This window comes from Myripristis murdjan, chromosome 4 (genome assembly GCF_902150065.1).
Source record: "Myripristis murdjan chromosome 4, fMyrMur1.1, whole genome shotgun sequence".
Lineage (NCBI taxonomy): Eukaryota > Metazoa > Chordata > Actinopteri > Holocentriformes > Holocentridae > Myripristis > Myripristis murdjan.
In genome coordinates, this window is record NC_043983.1 from 24,366,712 (window position 1) to 24,388,120 (window position 21,409).

The 21,409-nt window shown below is 42.7% G+C and overlaps 1 protein-coding gene across 1 annotated transcript; it reads left to right on the forward strand.

The window, feature by feature from the left end:
• Nucleotides 1-1,502: 1,502 nt before the first annotated feature.
• lurap1 (leucine rich adaptor protein 1) lies at nucleotides 1,503-19,157 on the forward strand. The gene is made up of 2 exons (XM_030050372.1): nucleotides 1,503-2,164; nucleotides 13,379-19,157. Exons 1-2 carry the CDS (start codon nucleotides 1,943-1,945, stop codon nucleotides 14,309-14,311), a joined length of 1,155 nt encoding a protein of 384 aa, XP_029906232.1. The 5' UTR covers nucleotides 1,503-1,942; the 3' UTR covers nucleotides 14,312-19,157.
• Nucleotides 19,158-21,409: the final 2,252 nt, after the last annotated feature.

Genomic DNA, 21,409 nt, shown 5'->3' on the forward strand with positions numbered 1-21,409 from the left:
GTGCCATTTGAGAAATCCTGTTTGTTTATTTAGTAAATGCATAAATGATGATTTTAATGCAGTCTGTATCTGGTCAGTTTCATGCTGTTGCAGGTTCACATGTTTACTGAATGAATATTGATTATTGTAGTTTCTCAATTCTGCATAGAGAATGTAATGATAAAGATGTTACTTATAAGCAAAGTAAGTTATTGCCCAGTTATATTTAGACATTGTACACAAACAAGATAGTCACTCTTGAGACTGGATGAGGAGAAGATGGGAATGTTCTTGTAGCACAAATGGGGCCACAACATTAAGTTTTCTGCAAAGGCCACAGAGTGGAAGGAGTGGAAAACCAATGGAAAAATCACTTCCAACATGTTTATCATCAGCAGCAAAGCCAAACTGAGAAAGCCTTTGACTGAAGCCTCAGAGATCCTCATTGTGGCAGGAAGCAACAGAGTTTATAGCAACTGTGGTCTCGAGTTTGACAAACACTTTTAGTTTATTAAACACGATTAAAAATCACTTGGTGCACAAACAAACCCTGGGTTCTTTCAGAATTATCAGGCATAATACAAAAAGGCAAAGATTTATTTTGATTGTGGACCGTGCACAAGCAATTCCATCGCCATGAGACATTCATAACCTCATTTGTTTAGCTCTATTATGCCAAGGTATCACAATTAATTTCTGAATGATATACAAATAGCCCGCATTGTCAACTGTGTGTTTGTGGAAATTTCAGTCACTGTGGTGAGAGCAACGAGCCGCAGATGTAGACCAGATAGATCCGCACAGCAAATAGTTCCCGTACAACATTTTAATTGTTTGCTGCTGCTCTTCCTTAGACTTCACAAGAATCCGCAGACCGTGAGAGGGGTAAAAAGATGCGGACCACAAAGGACAGGGGCATTTTGGGTCGCGATGTCACAATATCGACAGGGAGCAAGCTGCGCACTCGCACTCAACTTGCGACGTCAAGCAAAACCGAGAAAGACAGCACAAGCTCACAAGTGATACTCAACCCCCCAAAATAAAAGCATCAAGAGAATGCGTGCGTGTAAAGCAAGATCATATTAAATCTGCTACTAATTAGTGGAATTGTTAGGTTAAAATTGGGACTTTTTTTTTTTTTTAATTAATTAATCAGAGGTGAGTGTCCGTCTACCTGTTTGAGCCCTGTAACTGACCCCTGACATGTCCAGGATCTGTGATGGTTCTTTGAGCATATTTTGGGCTTATAGGTATAGAGTATGTCGAAATGAAAATAAATAAATAAATAAATAAATATTATAGGTGTTTTATTTGCAATACTGCCTCCATACATGTCCGTTTTGATGCTTTGTATTACCATATGCTGGTGTATGCGTGTGTTTTATTTTGAAAGCGATGGCCGGAAGCTTTAAGTTATTATTCCGGCTAACTTGACAGTGGTATCTCATCAGCTCCCACTCTGCGGTTGCTGGTCGCTGTCATCATGCAGGTGGAATCTGCGCAATGTAGCGGAGTGTGGGGATAAGCAACAAGAGCCACCATCCCTCAGGAGCGGAGCATATCTGTGGAGGAGCCCTCAGACCAGAGGACACACCACGGGAAATGATCAACAAATCAGGACGGCTCTTTCTGCTTTCACTTGGTGAGCGCATCACTCTGTGGCTTAATCAATGTGACACTGAAATAATATCACAACCAAGATAATCAGCAATCATCTCTTCTTCTGGCGGTACACCGTGGCATTATAAGGAAAAGCTTTAATTGCCTACTGTTAGGGGTTGTTTTGATGCTGTCAAGTTGTTTTCCTCCCCTGGCGCAGTCCAACTCAATTGGAGTCGCATAGGATGTCATACATTTCCATAGGAAGTGACACTGGCAGCTTGATTGACCGACAAGGATTTCCACTCAACGCGAAGGACGTATAGTCTTTACCCAGTACACCTCTGGAGCTGACACGCAGCACATGAGCACCATGGATGAAGGCACTGCCAGCGAGACAGTCCCAGATCTGAGAGACATTGAGGTGAAAATCGGACGAAAGACCCCCGAGGGTTTGCTCAGGTGGATGCGGGAAGAGGCGTCCGCTGTCCGCGGAGACGCCAAGGTGGCCGCCGCGCACGACGCCAGCAAGGACGCGGGGAAGAAGAGTTTGGATGAAAAGATTAGGAAATTAAAAGTCGAGATGGTAAGTGTGTGTGTGTGTGTGTGTGTGTGTGTGTGTGTGTGTGTGTGTGTGTGTGTGTGTGTGTGTGTGTGTGTGTGTGTGTGTGTGTGTGTGTGTGTGTGAATTATGGCACTGACGGACACAGAGACCCTGACCCTAACATCACAAAAAAATCACCATACAGTATCATACAGTATTCTCATATAATTATTCATATAGAGAATTATTAGTAGCCTACTCTGTGAGTTGATACCCTGTGATATCTCTGTAATATTGTCATATTGCCATGGGGCTGTTTTGCTGTTTTGCGGCCCCCTAAATTTTTGTTTTGGGTTATTTCTATAAAGATATGATGAGCGGTTTTAACCCTTCATTAACCCCAGTTCACATGTTACAATTACAGTTTGGCTTGTTAAAATCCTGTTTTCAGGACTTGAATTTACTTAGTGGAAGACTAGATAGGATAAATACAGGCAGGTTAGAGTTACGGTTAACCCTAACACTAGTAACTAATAACTAATAACCCTAATCACATAAATTGTTTGTCATTTTCCAATCAGAAAGTGACCTGACTCGGTAGTGACTAAAGAATCACCATTGTAGTTATTTAGGCATTTATTATCCGTTAGAACTACAACCAGTCAAAACTGTGGGCATACTGAGATTATAACAAGTTGAAAATAATCATATCTGTAATGATATGTGTAATTTGAACGGCTGGAGTGGCTGAATCTCGCTATTCTCTCTCAGTAAATAATTAAAGCTGCGCCTCGCCAAGCCAGCAGCGGCAGGTGGCTTTGGTTGCTAGGAAATGAGCCGACCGTCACAAGGCTTATAGGAAAATGCATTTATTCTCTGCTTAAGCTACTGTACTGCTACACTGGTGTATTGGTATCAGGAGTTACAGTGTGTCGGCGGAATTGCTATTATCATAATTTATTGTTTTTTTATAAACTGTGGTATCACAATAAGCCAAGTAGTTTTGCTGTGATGTTTGTTGCATCCCTCTGAAATTCATCATAGGATTTTATGTACTAAATCATTATCACATGTACAACTGAATCCACCAGACTGCAGTATGTTTTTTTCCAATGCTGGTTGTCTCTTCTTTTTTTAATATCAAGAAAAAAAATGATTTCCCTTGAGGCTGCAGCTGATTTGATTTGTGCTATATACACGTCTCCTATGTCCTCTTTGTTTACATGGACCCCCTCTCTTGAAACAGAGGAGGTCTCTGGTAGTAATGCACCGCTCCAGAGTTGTTTTTCCTGTCTGTGTTCACATATGTCTTGCATTCCTGTGGTAAATGCAGGCGTGCCCCCAGTCTGTGGTTGTGACAGAGGACACACGCAGCGCCACAAGCGACCTCTCAGCAAAGCACTCTGCCTTCAGAGAGAGGCGCTCTTAAACACATTTTCACTTTGGTTAGGTTCAAACATCCAAAACACATTATCAGTTTAGTCACATGGAAAAAAATAGAAACTTATATACCCACAGGATTGAGTCATCACACGCTGGGGATGTTTGCAATCTAAATACATGGGAGCCCATAACTCTGTAGAGGCCATATGAGAGCCCTTAGAGAGGAACAGCAGCCGCCCCTCTGTAGCTGAAAAGTTACTGAGGCAATATGGCCAACTATGGTTTTGGAGAGCTGTGGGCTCATAATTACTATTTGACCCCTCTTACACCTGACAGGATTATCCCTCTCATATCCACATTGTGTGCACATATGACTGAGCTGAAATACAGTTACACCTGATATGGCTTGCTCCTATACACAGAGCAGAAACCCTGCAAGGACCCTGACTATTGTGGAAAAGGGGGGCCAATAAGACGCACCTACTGCTCTCTCATTGGTCTCCCCAGTTGTCCAACCAAATTTGAACAGGATAATTCAACTTGTTGATAGTACTGATGATTTGTACAAGTCTGTTCAATAGCTTGATGGAGTATTATTTCCAAAAACTTCACATTTCACTGACTGCTCATTTTTTGTCTTCTGTCTGTGTGTTTTCACTGAAACGCCCAAATTCTGTCTATCTGGTAAAAGCATAAGTCAAAGGAAATAAGGGAGCTACATCAAGGCTGTACTCGCATATACCTTCAGCATGCATTACATCTCTGCCTCTTTATGGGGGAAAACACAGGTACCATAGAGCGTAATATTAAATTGCATTGTAATGCTGTCAGTTCCAGAGCAGAATAGTGAAAGGTCATATGACTCATAACACTGCATGGTGGGCCAATCAGTAACAAATCTCACTAACCCTAAAACCCCACTCCCCCCGGTTATGTATTATGTAATGGTCAGAGCACTGTACGAAAAATGCAACAATCCAAGTTTTGAGAAAGGTTCTGAGAAAAAAAATCTCGCCGTTAATTATAGTGCCCGCATTAGGACTATAAGTACGGTTTCAAAAAAAGAATTTGTGTGGCCAGTTTTATGTCAGCCGACTCGTAGGAACTAGGGCCTTTCAGAGTATCCGAGAAATTTTGACCTTTAATTATGGCGCCTCCATCAGTCCAGCCACTCTTATCTTCTAAACACCGGTTCACTGTATAAAGACACACCATCAAATTCAGGCCAGACCTGGCACGAGTGAGTTTAACAATTATCAAAATGTCAATAATGGCAATGTCAATGAAATATTGACCAGTTGCTCTCAGGTCCTGTGAAAGGGCTGGCTTTTAGAAGATGTGAGCCAATTCCCAGGTGGACAGTTGACCAGGCCACCCAGTTTGGACCCACAAAATATCCAGAGGGTTTCCATAAATCTGTCAGGAGGAGAGGAGCAGGCTGATTTGTTAGCACTCGTTCCCATTCATCAGACATGCTCGGATGGAGAGGGAGGATATAGAGGGAAGTGGTAGTGATAAAGAGGCACTTCCTCGCTGGAAAGGAGTGAAACTGCTAGCAAAGCACTAGACTACTCCTGTGTATTTGTGTGAATGATGTGTGTGGCCGTGTGTGTGTGTGTTTCAATGACGGGAGTGGTGTAGTGTAATAGGAGTGCCGAAGCTGTAGAAGACCTCTGAATGTTGCACTCTCATCAGATTTCTGCTTAGTAAGATGTGCAGCAACACGTGCAGGGTTCCTGCAGTGTGGTGCAAAATGGACAAGCACACACACACACACACACACGCACACACACACACACACACACACGCAAACAAAAACACACTCTTACGTGGCGGTGTCCTTTGTGGCAGTTTTTTCACCTTTGCTTTCTCACACAGCGCTTTTCGCTCATGCTGATAAGCTGATAAACACACACACACATACACACATGTGCGCACACACAATCAAGGTAAGGTGTATTATTTGCTTCCTTTTTCCAGTGTTTTCGCCAGCCTCTGATTGCGTTGTATGTGTGTGGGTGTATGCACATGTCCTTTTGTTCTTACAAGTGTGTGCATGTTTCCCTGTCTTAGTATGTACAGTATGCGTTTGTCATTTTACACCACTCTGATAGTAGTCCTCAGTATCTGTGAACACAAGCTGTGTGTGTGTGTGTGTGTGTGTGTGTGCCATGTCTCCTCGTTAACTGTTAGTGGTCATGAAATGTGGCTATAGTCCTTGCTAACTATGTATCTCAGGGGAAGAACAATCGTTTATCTGTCTAATGTTCCTCGTGTTAGACTAGAACTGAAACACACCGCCGATATCGTTTTTCCCCTCTCAATCTGTATGTTGTGCAAAGAATGTGCAACGTAATCTAACTGTTAGGATTTTTTTTTTTAATGTAAATCTGTACTCATCTTGCCATTCTGTCATCAGATATGGATTCTTATTTGCACACTTAAAACCTGAGGCTGAACAGTGTCCTAAACAGCGCCCATTTAGACAAAGCTGAACTCACTGATATTACATTTTTTGCCTCTTGTGTTTTTGTTATCCTTTGGTATAAAGCACTGTAGGCTGGCCACACTCTTAAACATGAGCTGACACCCAATCACATGACGTCTGGGTTCTGAAGTTAAAATTTTGCAAACTGTTACCTCCCACTGCCATTTGGTGTTGCCAGCTTGTAAAACTTGCCATGTGCAGTTTTTGTCATTTGTTGGCCAATTAAGAGTAATTTTCTGTTTAAAACAGCGGTGTGGCAAGTGACTTCAGTTTTTCCCAGGGACTGTTTGATTCCAGGCAACGTTATGGCATCTTGGACAAACATTTTATCATCATCTATGCCGTATCGTGATCAAGAGATGCAAGATGAATGAGTACTTAACTCACGGATCGGCTTTTGATATTATCTTCTTAGCTGTCTGACATCTGGCCTGTCTGTCTCACAATATATAGGCTGTATATTGTATGAACACACACACACACACGCTCTTTCTCACCTCCCCCTTTCTCTTTCTCAAGTGTAAGGCTTGTGGCTTGGCTGGGGGAGAACATTACGTAACCCTGCGAGCTGACAGATAGCCATTGATATTAATAGTCGTAATATTGCTGTTCATCTCTGTGGGAGCATTTGTAGTGCTGCCTCCCTCTGCAGACGTGTAACAGAAGACATGCTCTCCACAGGTTTTTAGCAGATTTACTGGTTTCAAAAACCAGCACTCCTTAAAAACCACAGAAAAACTGGCAGCCAGCCATTCTCAGCACTTACACGCCCACAAGAGCCGTTTGTATACAAGCTGTCTCACCCATTAATACATGATCGCCACCTGTATCTTACCTTTCAGAGGGAGACATACACAGGCAGAGCGCTGTGTTGCTGCTCAGGGTATGAGTCATCTCTCTCTCTCTTCCTCTCCATGCCTCCCTCTCTCTCTATCGCTTCCCTGTCTCTTTCTATCTCTCCCACTGTCTCCTTCACCTCTGCACAGATGGAAGTCAGTATACAGGCAGCTGGAGCAGCAAAATAGAGCTGCAAGAGATGTGATGTTGTTCTCTCTGTGCCTGTGCCTCGCTGCCCTCCCTTTCTGCAGAACTACCTGTTTCACGTCGCCTGTGAAGGACTGTCTCAATCTGAATCACTGTCAGGTTAACTGAGGAAACATTTGAGGCAACATTCTGCTGTTTTTTTTTTTTTTTCATCGTATTTTATTGCAATATTTATTTTCCCCTGTCTGGTTTTAATGCATAATTTACCACTCAACCTGCAGGGATTTCTCAGATTTCATGGGAGCAGAGCATTAGAATTTCCTAATTGCACCAAAAAAAAAAAAAAAGCACAAAGCAGGTTACTGTAGCCTCTGTTTATGGCAGCAACAATTTAACAGTCCCTTTTTTTACAATGCACTGTCACGCCTGAATTAACATTGCTGGATTTTAGTGGAAAAAGACAGGCAAAAAGAGAGAGAGGGGCAAGATGGGACCCGAAAAAGAATAATGAGGAAAGCTCTGTACATCCTCTGACAGCTACTACCCACCAAACAGTTTGACATTGAACAGATGTTACATAATAGACACAAAGGCCTGCACCCACGTTGAAAACCCATCTAAATATAGCATCAAAATTAGAGTTGAAGCAACATTCATCACTGCTACCTGCATCATTTTTTGCGAGATCAGCTGTCTGTTCACATTTTTTTTCCTTCATATTTGTATTGTGCCATAGTATTGTCAACATTTTGTGCTCATTTGGATTAATGTTGAACCTATCTTCCTCCTGCAAGTTTGCTTTCATTAGATGCTTCCTGGGATAGAGAATAAGAAAGAGAGATAAAGATGCAAAATCGAGACAGAACAAAGGCCAGTTGAATACAGAAATAGAAACTAGATGTGGTAAAGCTGGAGAACAAGAAGGATAAGTGAGCATCTTATTTTACCCGGCATTCAGAGCTGAATCCAGACAGATGGAGCTGTTGGAGGTTTATGGAAAGATAGGGCAACCTTCTGCTGTCTGATTGTAACTGGAGGGACTCTGCAAGGACACCTTCTGTCTGCAGAAGGCATGGGAGAGATGGGGAAGGTGAAAAGATAGACAGCGACACCAGGGGACATGACAGAGGGAGAGAGAGATAGTGTGCAGATGGAGACGGGTGTATATTTGCTGGTGTTTGTGAGCAGCAGCAGCAGCAGCAGCAGCAGCAGCAGCGGCGGCGGCAGCATTATGTGTGTTGTGTAGCATCCCTGCTGGCGGTGATGCTGCAGTCTGGTTCCAGAGCCCGTTAGCTGTGTGACATTGGGAAACTGTTTACCCTCCATGGGAGAGTCTGTGTCTGCATTTCAGATCAGGCTTCAGCACACGCTATCACAGTGTATCACAATGCAAAACACATGAAAAAGGTGAACCAAACAAGAGTGTTACATTCATCGAACAAAAGATTAGGAGCAACACACGACAGTAAAGGTCGTCCTCGCTACAATGCCATCACGGGGGTTCAGGCAAACACCAGCTGTGCCTGGAGGAAAAGAAAACCAAGGAGAAGGGGTGAAACTGGGTAACTGAGCAGCGGCGTTCAGCACAGGTCCATGTTCCAAGAAGCTGTGATCTAGTACAGTCAGTGCCAGCAAAGCCACAAGTTCCTCCCTCAGGAAATCCACAGTTACACAGACAAAATCCACTGACCAAGGCACGCTGCAATCCCACGGCTGTCCATGCTCAACTTCGGTCCAACAGAAAATCCACAGCAGTTTTACGACTTGCCAACAATCAGAAATCCTTCTCACCGTGCGGTGTGAAGCTGCTGAAGGTGGTTCTGGCCTGCTCAGCGTCCTGGCCCCGTCTGAGGCTCGTCTGGTTCCCTCCGCTCAAAAAGAGGCAGAAGGAGGCCAGTGGATGTTGGGGAATGCGACACATATTTGGTTGCAGTCCCACATGCTGAGTAAATCATTCCAGGGCTGCCATCAGTTATCTGCCAGTTTCGTGCTTGAAGAATGGATGCTGTCCACGGTGCTGGAGGTGTTTCTGCAGCTCATTCGAGAAGCACTTGGACATGGGACGGTCACCATGTACTCAGAAGCATACATGCGTGCACACACATGCGCGCACACACAGATATGTCCATCCTAGCAAAAATTTTCTTTTCAGTCCTAAAGTCTTTAGACAAATGAAAAAATCTGCTTTTTCAACAAGATAATCCCACTTGTTTCCAATTTTTCACTTTCACTAAGTCAAAATAAGATGGATTTTAAGATGGATGTTTTTGCTGTACACATGCATGCACACATTTGTGCAGCTATACACTGTTATTGTGTGTACCACTATGTACCGGATGTAAAAAGCAGGAAAATGAGCTTTCCAGAATCCTATGGATTAGCCAGGAGGTGTTTGGCGTTATGCCTGAGTAGGAAAACTGAAATCTGTTTGGCTGTGTATTGTTGGCACAAAAATGGGAAAAGATGATTAATGGTGTTTCAGTCCTCAAGGCTGTGTAGGCCCAGACTCCCGTACCCCACCCCCATCCCTCACTGCTGTCACATGAAACCTTGTGGCACAGTTTGGCCTTCTTGATTTGACATGGTCCTCTCTCTAATGAGTGTGCTTTACCCAATGTATAATTAAAAAATACTGTCAATCTGGAAATAATTTAGTTTTTAATTTAGGGGGTTTTACACTTTTGGCAAAAAGACAGGCATGTAGGCATTTGAGCCTGCACACAAATAGATATTAAGTACATTTACATAATTATACGTTTACTTGTTTATATCAAGGAAAGCAATGGAATATCCTCTCTGAACTTTATTGTAATGAGTTCTAGACGGATGTGCACCATGGGTTTTAAAACAAAACAGTATTGCTGATAATAAGACCACAGGCATGTCAGCGGTCGTGGAGATATGTTAGCAAGCCCAGAGTCAGGATGTGCGCTGGTGGCGTGCACAAACCCTACGAGATAAATCTGCGCCTTGCGTTTTCCCCAGTTAAATTGCGTAGAAGTTGTTGGTGGGGCTTTGGTTTTGGTTCCATATCAGCCCTTGTTTTTTTTTTTTTTCCAGCTGTTATTCCATTTTATATTTTAGCACTCAACCTCTTTTAATATGTATGTTTAGAGTAGAAATACACCTAAATTATAAGTTACTTTGATATGTACTGCACGTTCACTACCAGTGGTGAAATGCATGCGGGAGGCAGTGATGTAATGTGTGTTGAATATTACAAGCCAAACTAAACATTGCTCACACGTGTTAGCTTATAACTTTTCAAGATGAGACTTAATCACATAAATTTCACTAGTTACCATGGTAATCGGTCTAAACTCAACACTGTTGATATAAATAGATTTGACTGGGATACAGAAACATCAGTGTTCTTTTTTACTGTTCGTTTTTTATGTGCATTGGCTACGTTTGACCCCATCACATAAAATGCATCCTTTCTGTTAAGCGGGATGAGTAAAACATAGCACTGTGAAAAACGACAGTGGATTTGATGGATCTTCATCCTTGGACAGGCCCAGATCAGCAGCCGAGTACGGACTAGTGGAGCACACAGCTTCATCAGCACTGTGCCACCTCAGCACATGGAGCCACTTTTACTACCATCCTCATTAAGCACTCAGTCGCTGCCCGCCTAAACCTCAAACCTCAACCCCGAACCCCACCCCTAATGTCTGTGCCCCAGGACGAGGTTTACAGCAGCACACACACATGCTTTTTTCTCTCTCTCGCTCTCACTCTCTCTCTCTCTCTCACACACACACAAAGATGTTTTTCCCCAAAGTCACTCATTTTGCTGGTCTACATCACATTCCTCACATGATTTACACTCGAGGTGAATGGATGATGGCTGGATGGCTGGATGAATAGGCGGTTGGGCATATCCGTATTTTTACTCTCTAAAATAACAGGTGTACCTTTGTTATTTTACCCCTCTGGCTCTCTTCAGCGCCCTCTCAGTGTTTCTCTGTCTCTGATCGTATGACGTGTCTGCCGGTGAAATTCATTTTACCGGAGCGTTAAGTGTGACTTTGGCACCAGCAGCTCTCCTGCACCTCATCGACCAGGCACCTCATGCCTTTTCCTCCCCTCTAAACAAGCTCTGCTGTAAAGGGCCCAACTTTGTGCCTCATCTCCTGTTCTTGGTGCTCTTCATGTTTTAACCCTCTGAATTGAAAATGCAAAGGAAGCTCATTCAAATGGTTCAGTGCCTTTGAAATAAATAACAGTCTTTGCATTAGCGGAGATGCCATCACCACTGATGAGAATTAGCAAATGGGACAAAACTGCCTCAGCTCAAAATATTAATATTAGTATGAAGTGGCTTTTCGAATATAACTTGAGATGTAATTACTCAAAAATAATAAATAAAAGATGCATTATTCAGACTGAGGAGCCAATGCACTCTAATTCATTGTCATAGCCCCTGGCTGTTTCACCCAGAGTGAGAAAGATAAAGGGAACACACTGGAGAGGAGAATGTGAAAGCTGATGTGTTAAAGTAGTTTTACCTCGCTGCCGGCAATTGCTTTTAGCTCTCCTGGATGGTGACTGGTTCACACAAAGGCCAGCCTCCACCCACACGTACACATGATGCATGAGGATTATTATTTTGTTTTTTTCATGACCACAAGCATATGTCTAGCATAATGCTCTCCAGCAGAACATTTGTCCGCTCTGGTACAGCTGGTGTTTTTTACTCACAGATGATCGTGACTCTGGGGCTCTCGTGGTCACAGAAGCGGCTTTTTGTATCTGTTTTGGTCAATACAGATGTGGCGAGTGAACCCACAATGATGCCTCGCCCTTCTGGAGGCCTTACCTATATATAGACAGGCTTCTACCTATGTGAACAGCAGGATATAAGTAGCTTTGCAGGTTGGGTGAATTCATACATTCCTCTTTATTGACATGACCTGGAGGTTCATAAGCACCCCATATAGGAAATACAAAGTCTCTGAGAGGGCAAAGGTCTTTACAGTTTAAGGTCTGTGCAGCTGCTATCCTTAACATGCTATGTATGCATTTTTGGCAGGCTTTATTTTATTTTATTTGTATTCTTATCCTCACTAATACATTGCTTCAAAACTATCCTTGATCATGCATTTCAGTTTTCTAATTTGATTCTCTGCATATTTTTGAAACATTTCTTCCAGCAGAATGGCAAATTAATTCCGCATCAAAAACTACAGTATATGCTAATAGAAAGGAGATGCATTTACTGATTATAAAATGTGTGCATTGCTGCAGGACATAGACTGGTGCTATATAAAAACGGAGTTGAATTTTAAGACTGTGCTGTAGTGTGCATCCAGGTGGCAGCTGGAGATGTCCCTTGGGTCCAGGCCAGATAATGGAGCCATCTTTCTCCGTCCTTCATTCCAGAGAAGGATATAGTGATTGATTTGATTTGATTGATTGGAGGTCATAGATAATAAACAGAGGGTCACAGTGAGAGGCAGAGAAAGTTGTAAGAGAGGGATTATGTGAGGGAAACAGACTTAAGAGACATAGAAAGAGAAAAAGTGACTGGTTATCTGCAGGGAGGGATGGATATCATCAGGCCAAGCTTTGAATGTCAGTCCCATATATCACCTCTTGGCCCTGCTTTCCCGCAGACCTCTGCTAATGTATTCTTGAGGAGGATTTTCCATGATTGCAGTCTTTTTTTTTTTCTTCTTATTTGCCAGTTAGCTTTTTCAACCTCCCCCGCATACATCACAGTACAAAGTAGGTTGGCCTGTTGTTTTTGATTAATCATTACTTTTATCTTTTTCGAGCAGATGACTCATGTGTAAACACAATTTTCAGTAGTTTTGGATAATGAAATGGAATGCCTTTTCTCCGTTTTCTTTTAAAATCTATCACACTTTCCAGCCTCTATTTCTCAACTGCCTCCGCTACTCTGTTAGTTTTAGTTATATTCTTCTTTTGTAAACACATCTCAATGGCTTAATCTGCCATATTTCTACTTCACCCTCCCACATGTTACTTCATCTTCCTTTCATATTTCAGGCCTCCAGCCACTCCACATCTCCCTGTCTTTTTCTCTTTCCAGCTATTTCTATCGCTTCTCTCTCATCACCGTGTCTTACCCTTCCTTCTTCTACGTCCACCTCAGTCTTTTCTTATTGCCACTATTTTTATGGTAATCTACATGTCTAATTACAGTATGATGTTTGTGCTGTGTCTTTCTGGATGACAGCCTCAGCAAAATGCTTAACATAAAATATAAATGCCTGTGGTGTCCTGGTGACTCCCCAGGCTAAGACACAGTTTGAGTTTTGTTCATGCGCATGACCCTGTTACTCCCAACTACAAGTAATCAAATCATAAATGCAATAAAAAAAAATGAATCTTAAAGTCTGACATGCCCTCTCTTCTTTTGTATTTTTCCACAGGCTCACTTGCGCTCAGTGGATGTGAAGATCTTGCAGCAGCTGCTGGCTGTCCACGAGGGTATAGAGGCAGTGAAATGGCTGCTGGAGGAGCGCAGCACGCTGACCAGCCGCTGCAGCAGCCTGACCAGCAGCCAGTACAGCCTGGGTGAGGGCCCCGACACGTCCTGGAGAGGCTCCTGGAGCAGCCTGCAGGACCCCAACGACAAGCTGGACAACATCTCTGTCGGAAGCTACCTGGACACGCTGGCTGACGACATGGATGAGTACTGCCCCTCCAGCTCTGATTCGGTCATCTGCTCATCCACACCGGTGGCCTCTGAGGCAACTGTTGGAGCCCGGACAGGGGGAGGAACTGGAGCTGTGGGGCTCAGCACTGGTGCTGGGGCGAAGTCTGGGACTGTTGGTGCTGGGACCGGGGCTGGAGTAGGGATGCGTGCTGGGGCTGGTGGAACTGGGATCGGGGCTGGAGGGGGCACAGAGGTAAGAGCCGGACATGGGACTGGGGCAACCAGTGCTGTCACTGGCAGTGGTATTTCTGGGACTGCTGCTGGGACAGGGACAACATCGCCTGCAAAACCAGCAGTGCCTGGAGGTTCTCCCCAAGCCAAGTCTGAGGGGCCTAAGCAGGACATTCCTATCTGGACTAAGGCACCGGAGATGGGTAAGGGCAGCCCGGTTTCTAAAGAGAATACCCAGACACAAGCTATTAAGACTAATGGTGTCCTGGAGAAACCAGCCACTCAAACAGGCGGTCCCGACTCGCCCCGTTCCTGCCTCAGCGAAAAGCTGGGGATAAACCAGAGTCCCAAACTCAAACCCTACAAGAACGGAAAAATCGACTTGGAGACTTGTAAAATGAACGGTAAAATGCACCTGGAGTACGACGCGCACTGGCGATGGGTGCAGTCGCAAGAGGACGTGACGTTTTTGTAGGAAGGATAATCACAGAGAAGACTAAAGAGGCTCTTGACCACTCCCTCTGTCATGTCAAAAACCAGATAGCTGAAAGCTCACGACAGAAATGCACATAGTAAGGTTTTCCGTTGTGAAAGACACTGGGTTTGGATGGGTAAGAGAGAATACAACATTCGATTGTTGTTCCCTCCTGTGACTGCACTAACTTTCTACAAAACATTGATGTCAGTATTAACGTGGATGCACACTGCAGGATTTTGACTAGATTTCGCCAAACTAGGCTGCCTCACACAAACTTAGGAAAAATCAATTATAAAATCCTGTCATAGTTTTTCTCAGGGTCTTTCTTGGCATTCCCTGATTTTTTTTTCTTCTTTCTTTCCTGGGACAGAATCTTAGTGCCGAATTAGTTGACGGAGCCTCATTGTGTGAATTTAACCCTCAGAGATAAAGCACAGTGAGAAGTTCTGCTTCTACAAGATGCCAGAGAGCTGAAACCTGCTTTTAGACTTCTTGACATGTATCAGTAGAAAATTGGAAATATTGATTTGACTCGTTTTCTATCCAACCTGAAAAACAATTCCCACAAAATGTTCCACTTGTGGTCACTCAGTTATCACTGTAACCTATTGTATGTAGTTTACGACCAAAATTAGCGTGGTTATAGGGACTATTGCTCAATTAGTGTTAAAAAATATGCAATACAAACACCTGAGTGTTATGATAAAATCTGTGAGCCATCGTGTCCTCAGTGTTTCTCCCCCAAGTTTTTATAGTGGCCTCAGCGACAGTAGATGATAATCATGTAGTAGACAGAGCACTGAGGTTAGTAACAGCAAGTTTCCTTCTTTCAGAATATACTCACTGTTTGCATTTGTGTCTTTGTGGAGCTAATACCTACAGTGCTTAACTGACCAATTGCAATATTATATATTCAGTGAACCGCAATACAGCTACTCTGTGCATCAGGTACTAATTGTGAATGGTTGTAGGCAAAACCTGAATATGGCTGAGTGTTATTCCTGTTTTCTGACGACTCTGGTAAGCTGTGTTAGTTTCATTTTGAATGCAGATGTTGTGCCTGATTGGTGTAAATCTAAGTTGCATATGCCTGTATTTTCCGTCCCAAGGTGACTGCACTGCTGTTATGGTAGTATTGGTTTTCTGATTGAACATTTTTTCGCCTCCTTCTGGCCTCTGCTTGAGTGTATAAATGGATAGACCCACAGTCTATGTGCTCTCGCCATGTGAATGTGTTGAGTGGTAAATATGTTATTTTGGCTGGGTGGGTATTGCATGCTCTTTGCTGAGAGTTTCATCGGTTGACTTTTGAGAAATGTGCGCAAGACCTAATACAATCAGAGAGAAAAAGCAATATTCCTGGAAGCCTTTGTACCGGCTTATATAAACAGCCTCTTTTCACACAGAACTGCAAATGAAAGCTAATAATATTGTCTGTTTTTTCAGGAGAAGCTAAGACTACTGACAGGGAAAGGGTGTGTGTACATATGTGTGTGTGCGTGTGTATAAGAGAGTGTGTGTGTGAGAGAGAGAAAGACAGCCTGCCTGCCTGTGCACAGCTGGTCTGTCAGATTCAGATGAGGATAGACAGGTCCCAAAGGTTTTTCATGTGTTTGCAGCTCGTTCATTATGGCTCTGCAAAACCTCCAACCAATCTGCCATTACTCATGTTTATGCGGTGTGGATTGTTCAGTGCATTTGATAAACAGTGGAGAGCACACTCCATAATCAGCGCATATTATACCTTATATATCTTATTAGAAACACCTTGTTAGAGAAGGGAAAAAAATCAGACCAGACACACTTCTTTTGAGCTGCATTTTTTCCACTTGAGTTGGAATTCCTTGTTGAATTTTTTTGGCTTACATTCCTGCCCACCTTTTACGACCTATTGAAAAAGCTGGGATTTAAAGTTTTTCTGCTCCTGCCTCTGTACCACTCAGCACTCAAATCATTATGGTATTTTAATGTTTTATATGGTTTCCGACTCCCTATACACCAAAATCCCAGTGCCTTTTTTTTTTTAATTGAACCATATAAGCATTTTAACTGAAACATAATCTCTGTGCATGGTTTTACCACAGAGCAGAAATCATTTTATTTACTTAGCCTGATCCAAGTCAGCCTGGAGTCAGTAATAGGGACTTTGTTCTGACTGGAGGACCCACTGTTGAATCACTCAATCATTGTTTCTTCATCTAATTTGGCTGCTTTACTCCTCCCAAAGAGCGAACTGCTTAACAACTTCCACTGCTTGTGTGTTTGTATAGCAGCCAATTATATGGCAAGCCAATTAGTCACAAAGCTTTCATGTAGAAGTTGAATATAACTGGATAAATGGTAGATCAAGTCATCTGCTGCTAGATCTCACTGTAAAGAAGTTGTCTTTCTAGGCAACTTCACTGGGCTACTTTGGGAATCCCGGCACCTCCTTTTGTTCCCCCACATCTAATCTGCACTCTGAGCTACTGTGATATTTATTCTGTCCTCCTTCTGCCCTTCTTTTCATCCTACTTTCCACCACCACACTGGTTTGATGGAAACGCACAGTCCGTGCCAACACACACATCATGCAAACACAATGCCCGCTCACTGGAGACAGCACCATAAAGCCAGCACCACAGAAACAGTGACTGTAGGCTAGTCCTGGAGACAGGCAAGGAAAACTGTGCTAAAATTGGACTTTAAACTCATGGATGCGTAAGAGCATTTTTCAAATCCACCCCCTCTTTTTCTTTCTCCACAACTAGGGAGAGTGTCCATCCACTGCTGAATGAAGGCTCTAGCCATGAGTATAGACATGGAGCCATTTGAAACCTCCTTCCCCTTTTAACATATGTGTTGGCTGTAAAACCAGATTGCATGCCAAATAGACTGTCTGCTCCACTGGTTTGCGGTTTTCTTTCCAAACTGACGTAGCCATGTGGAAAAAACAGAATACCTAAATTTTAGAGCAGGGAACAAAGCTGTGAAACACATTAGATCAAACTATGGTATCTTTCTGCACATACAGGTCGACATATAGGGAGTGGAGTATGAACATTGTTTTCAACCAGGGAATCAGTGCCTGTTGGCAATTTATGTGCCAAGGGGCGTTGCTCGCGGCCTGATTGTTTTTGAAAGCTATGCCGTATAGTAATTGGTGTGTGGATGATCAACAATGGATGGGTTACTAGAAGGCAAGCCTGTGGGAATAACTTTTCATTCCAGGCTAAAACAAAATCCTAACTTTCCAGAACTTGAGTTGGGGGTGGGCAGCAGGTATGAAGGTGGCAGTAAACTAAACTCATTAGGCTCGCTTCCCAAATCCTTATGCTCCAGCATTGTATGATATCCACGATATATCAGATGCCCAGTGTGCGACATGTTTGCTTTGGCTCCAGGTGCCAGGCAGCTAGCTATTCTGGGCACTTGATAAACACAGCATGATTACACAGAAGAGCGGATATCCACTCTGTTGCTATGACAATGGGAGCAAGCAGGCTTCAGCACTGGTGGCTGGTATAAAACAATGTAGACTGTGGTACTGTTTAGCTGTAGGTATAATCTCTCAATGATAACAGAAATGAAATGACAGATGACAAAAATAATGATAATCAGTGTTAGATACTTTTTAACTTTTCTGTAATCTGATTACTGGCAGAAGAATCGCTGCGAGAACAATTAACTATTCTGTAGATTATATGAAATCAGCTCAGAAGACATTTTCAGTGTAATCTGCCCAACACTGGGGAGTTGTTCATATTTTGCTGTAATGGCTTGCTATGGCTGAGTGCCCAATGCATTACATTTTAAAAGGTCAGGTTGACCAGAGGAATGGAAATCAATCTGTTCTCTGCAAAGGCCAAATAATATTCATTTTATTTGACCATATTAGAGCATATTATTCTTGTCACCTTGGATAACTGCGTATTTGTGTATGATCTTTCCCCAAGTGAACCAAGAGGAGCTTTACCAATATAGCAGCTCATAATTTGACCAACCAAGAGCCGAGGAATTTGGGGCTTTACTACAAAAAAACAGTAAATCACTTTACATGATGTCATCGAGTTTTGTGCTGATTTGACTTCCTTGTTCTCACATTCCCCACTGGCCCGTTCAGTATTAGTGGAAAGCTCAGTCAACCTCTCTGAGCCAGCTGAGAGGCTTTTGCCTGCTGGTGGCTAAAGCTTTGGCCATATTTGAGTGGCTCAAGGAGAGCACCTAATTGTGTCTCTCTGGATTTGCGAGCCAGAATAGGGGGATAAACAGAGAGCTGAGCAATGCGGCACGCAGCACAGAGTTGAAAGGAAGCTTCCGCTCCCGGTGTCCTGCTGTTTTGTCCCCTTCCTCCCGGACACACACATACACACACACAAACTAACACTAACTCACTTTATCCCAGCACTGACAGCTGATGTGGGTCTCCAGGCACCTGACAGCTCCTCAAAGAGAGCCATTAAGACCAGCTTTTTCTTTCATTGACACTCTTATTTATGCCATTCCCCCTGTGTGCATGTTTTGTTCAGATCCCAAACTCATGTTGCTCAAAGAAATGGAAGTGAAATTAAATAGACCCTCTATGTGCACACTGTGCATTGAGCTGGGTCCAAAACTTAACTTAGGCAACACAAAGGGTAAGCCATTGAGACTGACTGCAATGCACTGGATCATCTGAAATACCTATCAATAACTTGCTTGTTTGAGTGGAAAGTTTATTATTATTTCAATGGCACAAAGCAATTTTATGAGTTTGTTATGCAGTGTGTCCAGAGAGAAATATTATTTTTCACTGTAAAGATCGATGTTCATCAAATAATTGATATGCTCATCAATGTGGAGAGTTATATGATGCAGCAAAATATACAAGCTTATCCAATGATTAAAGATATTTTAAATGTTACATTTCTGTCTTTGGTCCCTAATTGAATAAGAAGATGGGAGGTCACAATGATGTTATTCATGAAAACATCCCATTGAGAGTCGTCGGTGGTTTCACCTCTCAGCCCCTTGGGGACTAGTTTGGGGATACTCTTGCACTGTATCAAATACTTTCCACAAAAGAAAGCAAATAAGAAATTCAACACTGGTGTCTTCCTCCCTTGTCTCCGTCAGCAGCTGTTTTTCTCTCTCTACTTCATAATGAACTCTGCTCAGAGTGCTCTCACTGAACCTCACATCAGCTGCCTAATCAATACCTGGCTCCCATCCTTCCCGTACACCTATCGCAGCACAGACATTAGCACTCAATAATATATGACGGCCATTTAGAAAGCAACTCCAGAAAATGCAGTGAGCATCACTGTCAATCTCTGGGCTGGTTACCTGAGTCAGCAAAAAATTCAAATACCATCTGGCTCCCTTGCCAGGAGCAAGGTCTTAAACAAGTTTTTTTGCTGTTGGGGAAGATAGTGGGTGTGCAAAATAATGTAAAAACCCCAATTATTTAGTTACTTATTTGCTTGTTTATTTATTTACTTATTCTATAATAAATGTTGTGTTTTAACTAGTTAAGCAAGCAAAATAGTATGAAAATGCTATATAAACATTAACAAATTATTGAAATTATTGGAATAATTTGTCAGTTATCAAATCCAGCTTATGTTACTCAATGCATGCACTGGGTGTGTGCATACAATACATGCAAATCCAGCAGTAGTGATGTCCTCCATTCTTCTGGTTACATAAAGGTGGGGACATGGTTTGGCTTTGAAGTGGACAGTAGCAGCCCCATCTGATCTAAAATATAATTCTGGGTGACTGTGTTTGTCTGCTGGTTTCTTGCACTGAGCTTAGGTAGGGGATTACAAAGACTATAGGCTTGGGGTGAGACAACAGCATGGGATGAGAACCAAAGTATCCGGCTGCAGAGCAACGGCTGTGGATTAGTGAGGAAAGTCGAGTTGGGCTTGTCTGAGCCAACTAATGTCTAGAATATGACACCAAACACACAATTCAATTTCATAAACCCTGAGGTGAATAACAACGAATGTTAATTACAAAATGCCTAAAAGAATCATATACATAAATTATGAGATGTTGGGAAAATGAATGACACCTTGGTAATAAATCAATATTGAACATTTAAGGTTTAATAAAAGTCTCTTTTGCTCCTCTGTCATTTTTTTTTTTTTTTTTTTTTTTTAACAATTAAATGCCACGTACAGCCAGTTCATGAAAGGTTTTACATTTGCTCTTCTCAGAAAACATATAAAAGCTAAAGCATGCTGATGCAGTCTGGCAGACAGGTACATAGCAGGAAACATCCAAAGGGAAAGGGAAGTGATTATCCTCTTACTTGTAATAAACTACACTTACCTGTAATCACGTTTTGGTCCTTAGACCCTCACTGGGCACATTTGGTAGGTCTTTCCTGGAAAAAGTGCTTGAGTGCAGGGAGTGGTGCTTTTTATGTTTCTGGCAGCAGCAACAGTGGTTTGTTTGAAATAAACAGAAGATGACTTGAGTTGATGAAATGAGCACTGATAGCCACCATGATTGGACAGACAAAGAAAACAGCAGAAAATTCAAGGAATAGGACAATGCCAGACACACTGGACTGACAAGTGATTTCTGGGGAGTGCAGTCCAGAAGCAACACACCAATAGGACACTGAGCTCCAGAAATAATGATAAAGACCACCTAAATAATTTGTTATGAAGTCCAAGCGTGAACCTGTTGTGAAAAGTGATCCTTTGCTGCTGAAGCAAAGCCGTGACGGACGGATGTGTCTGATGCTGCTCGGTGTCAGTATCAGCCATTGATTTTCAGTGTGCAGGAGACAGTGGTTTTGTCTGGTAATGCACAGCCGCACTAATTGAGCAGGCTAAGTGTTTGCGGACTGTGTTGATGTGTGTGTCAGCAAAGTCTCTCCTTTAACAGCGTAACCACAAGAAGCCATTCCACTGATGGGAAAGCCAGATGCAAGGAAACAATAATAAATCATACACTGTATTATCCACATGTAGCATAATACCCACGTTTGAGGTACTACCACTTTACTTGACCAAATATTTATTATGTCACTGCCTCTACTATTCATATTCAGGACCTTATCTAGGTATTTTTACTCTCACTTGAGTGTATTTTTTTCACTTAGTGGTAAGCATGGGACTG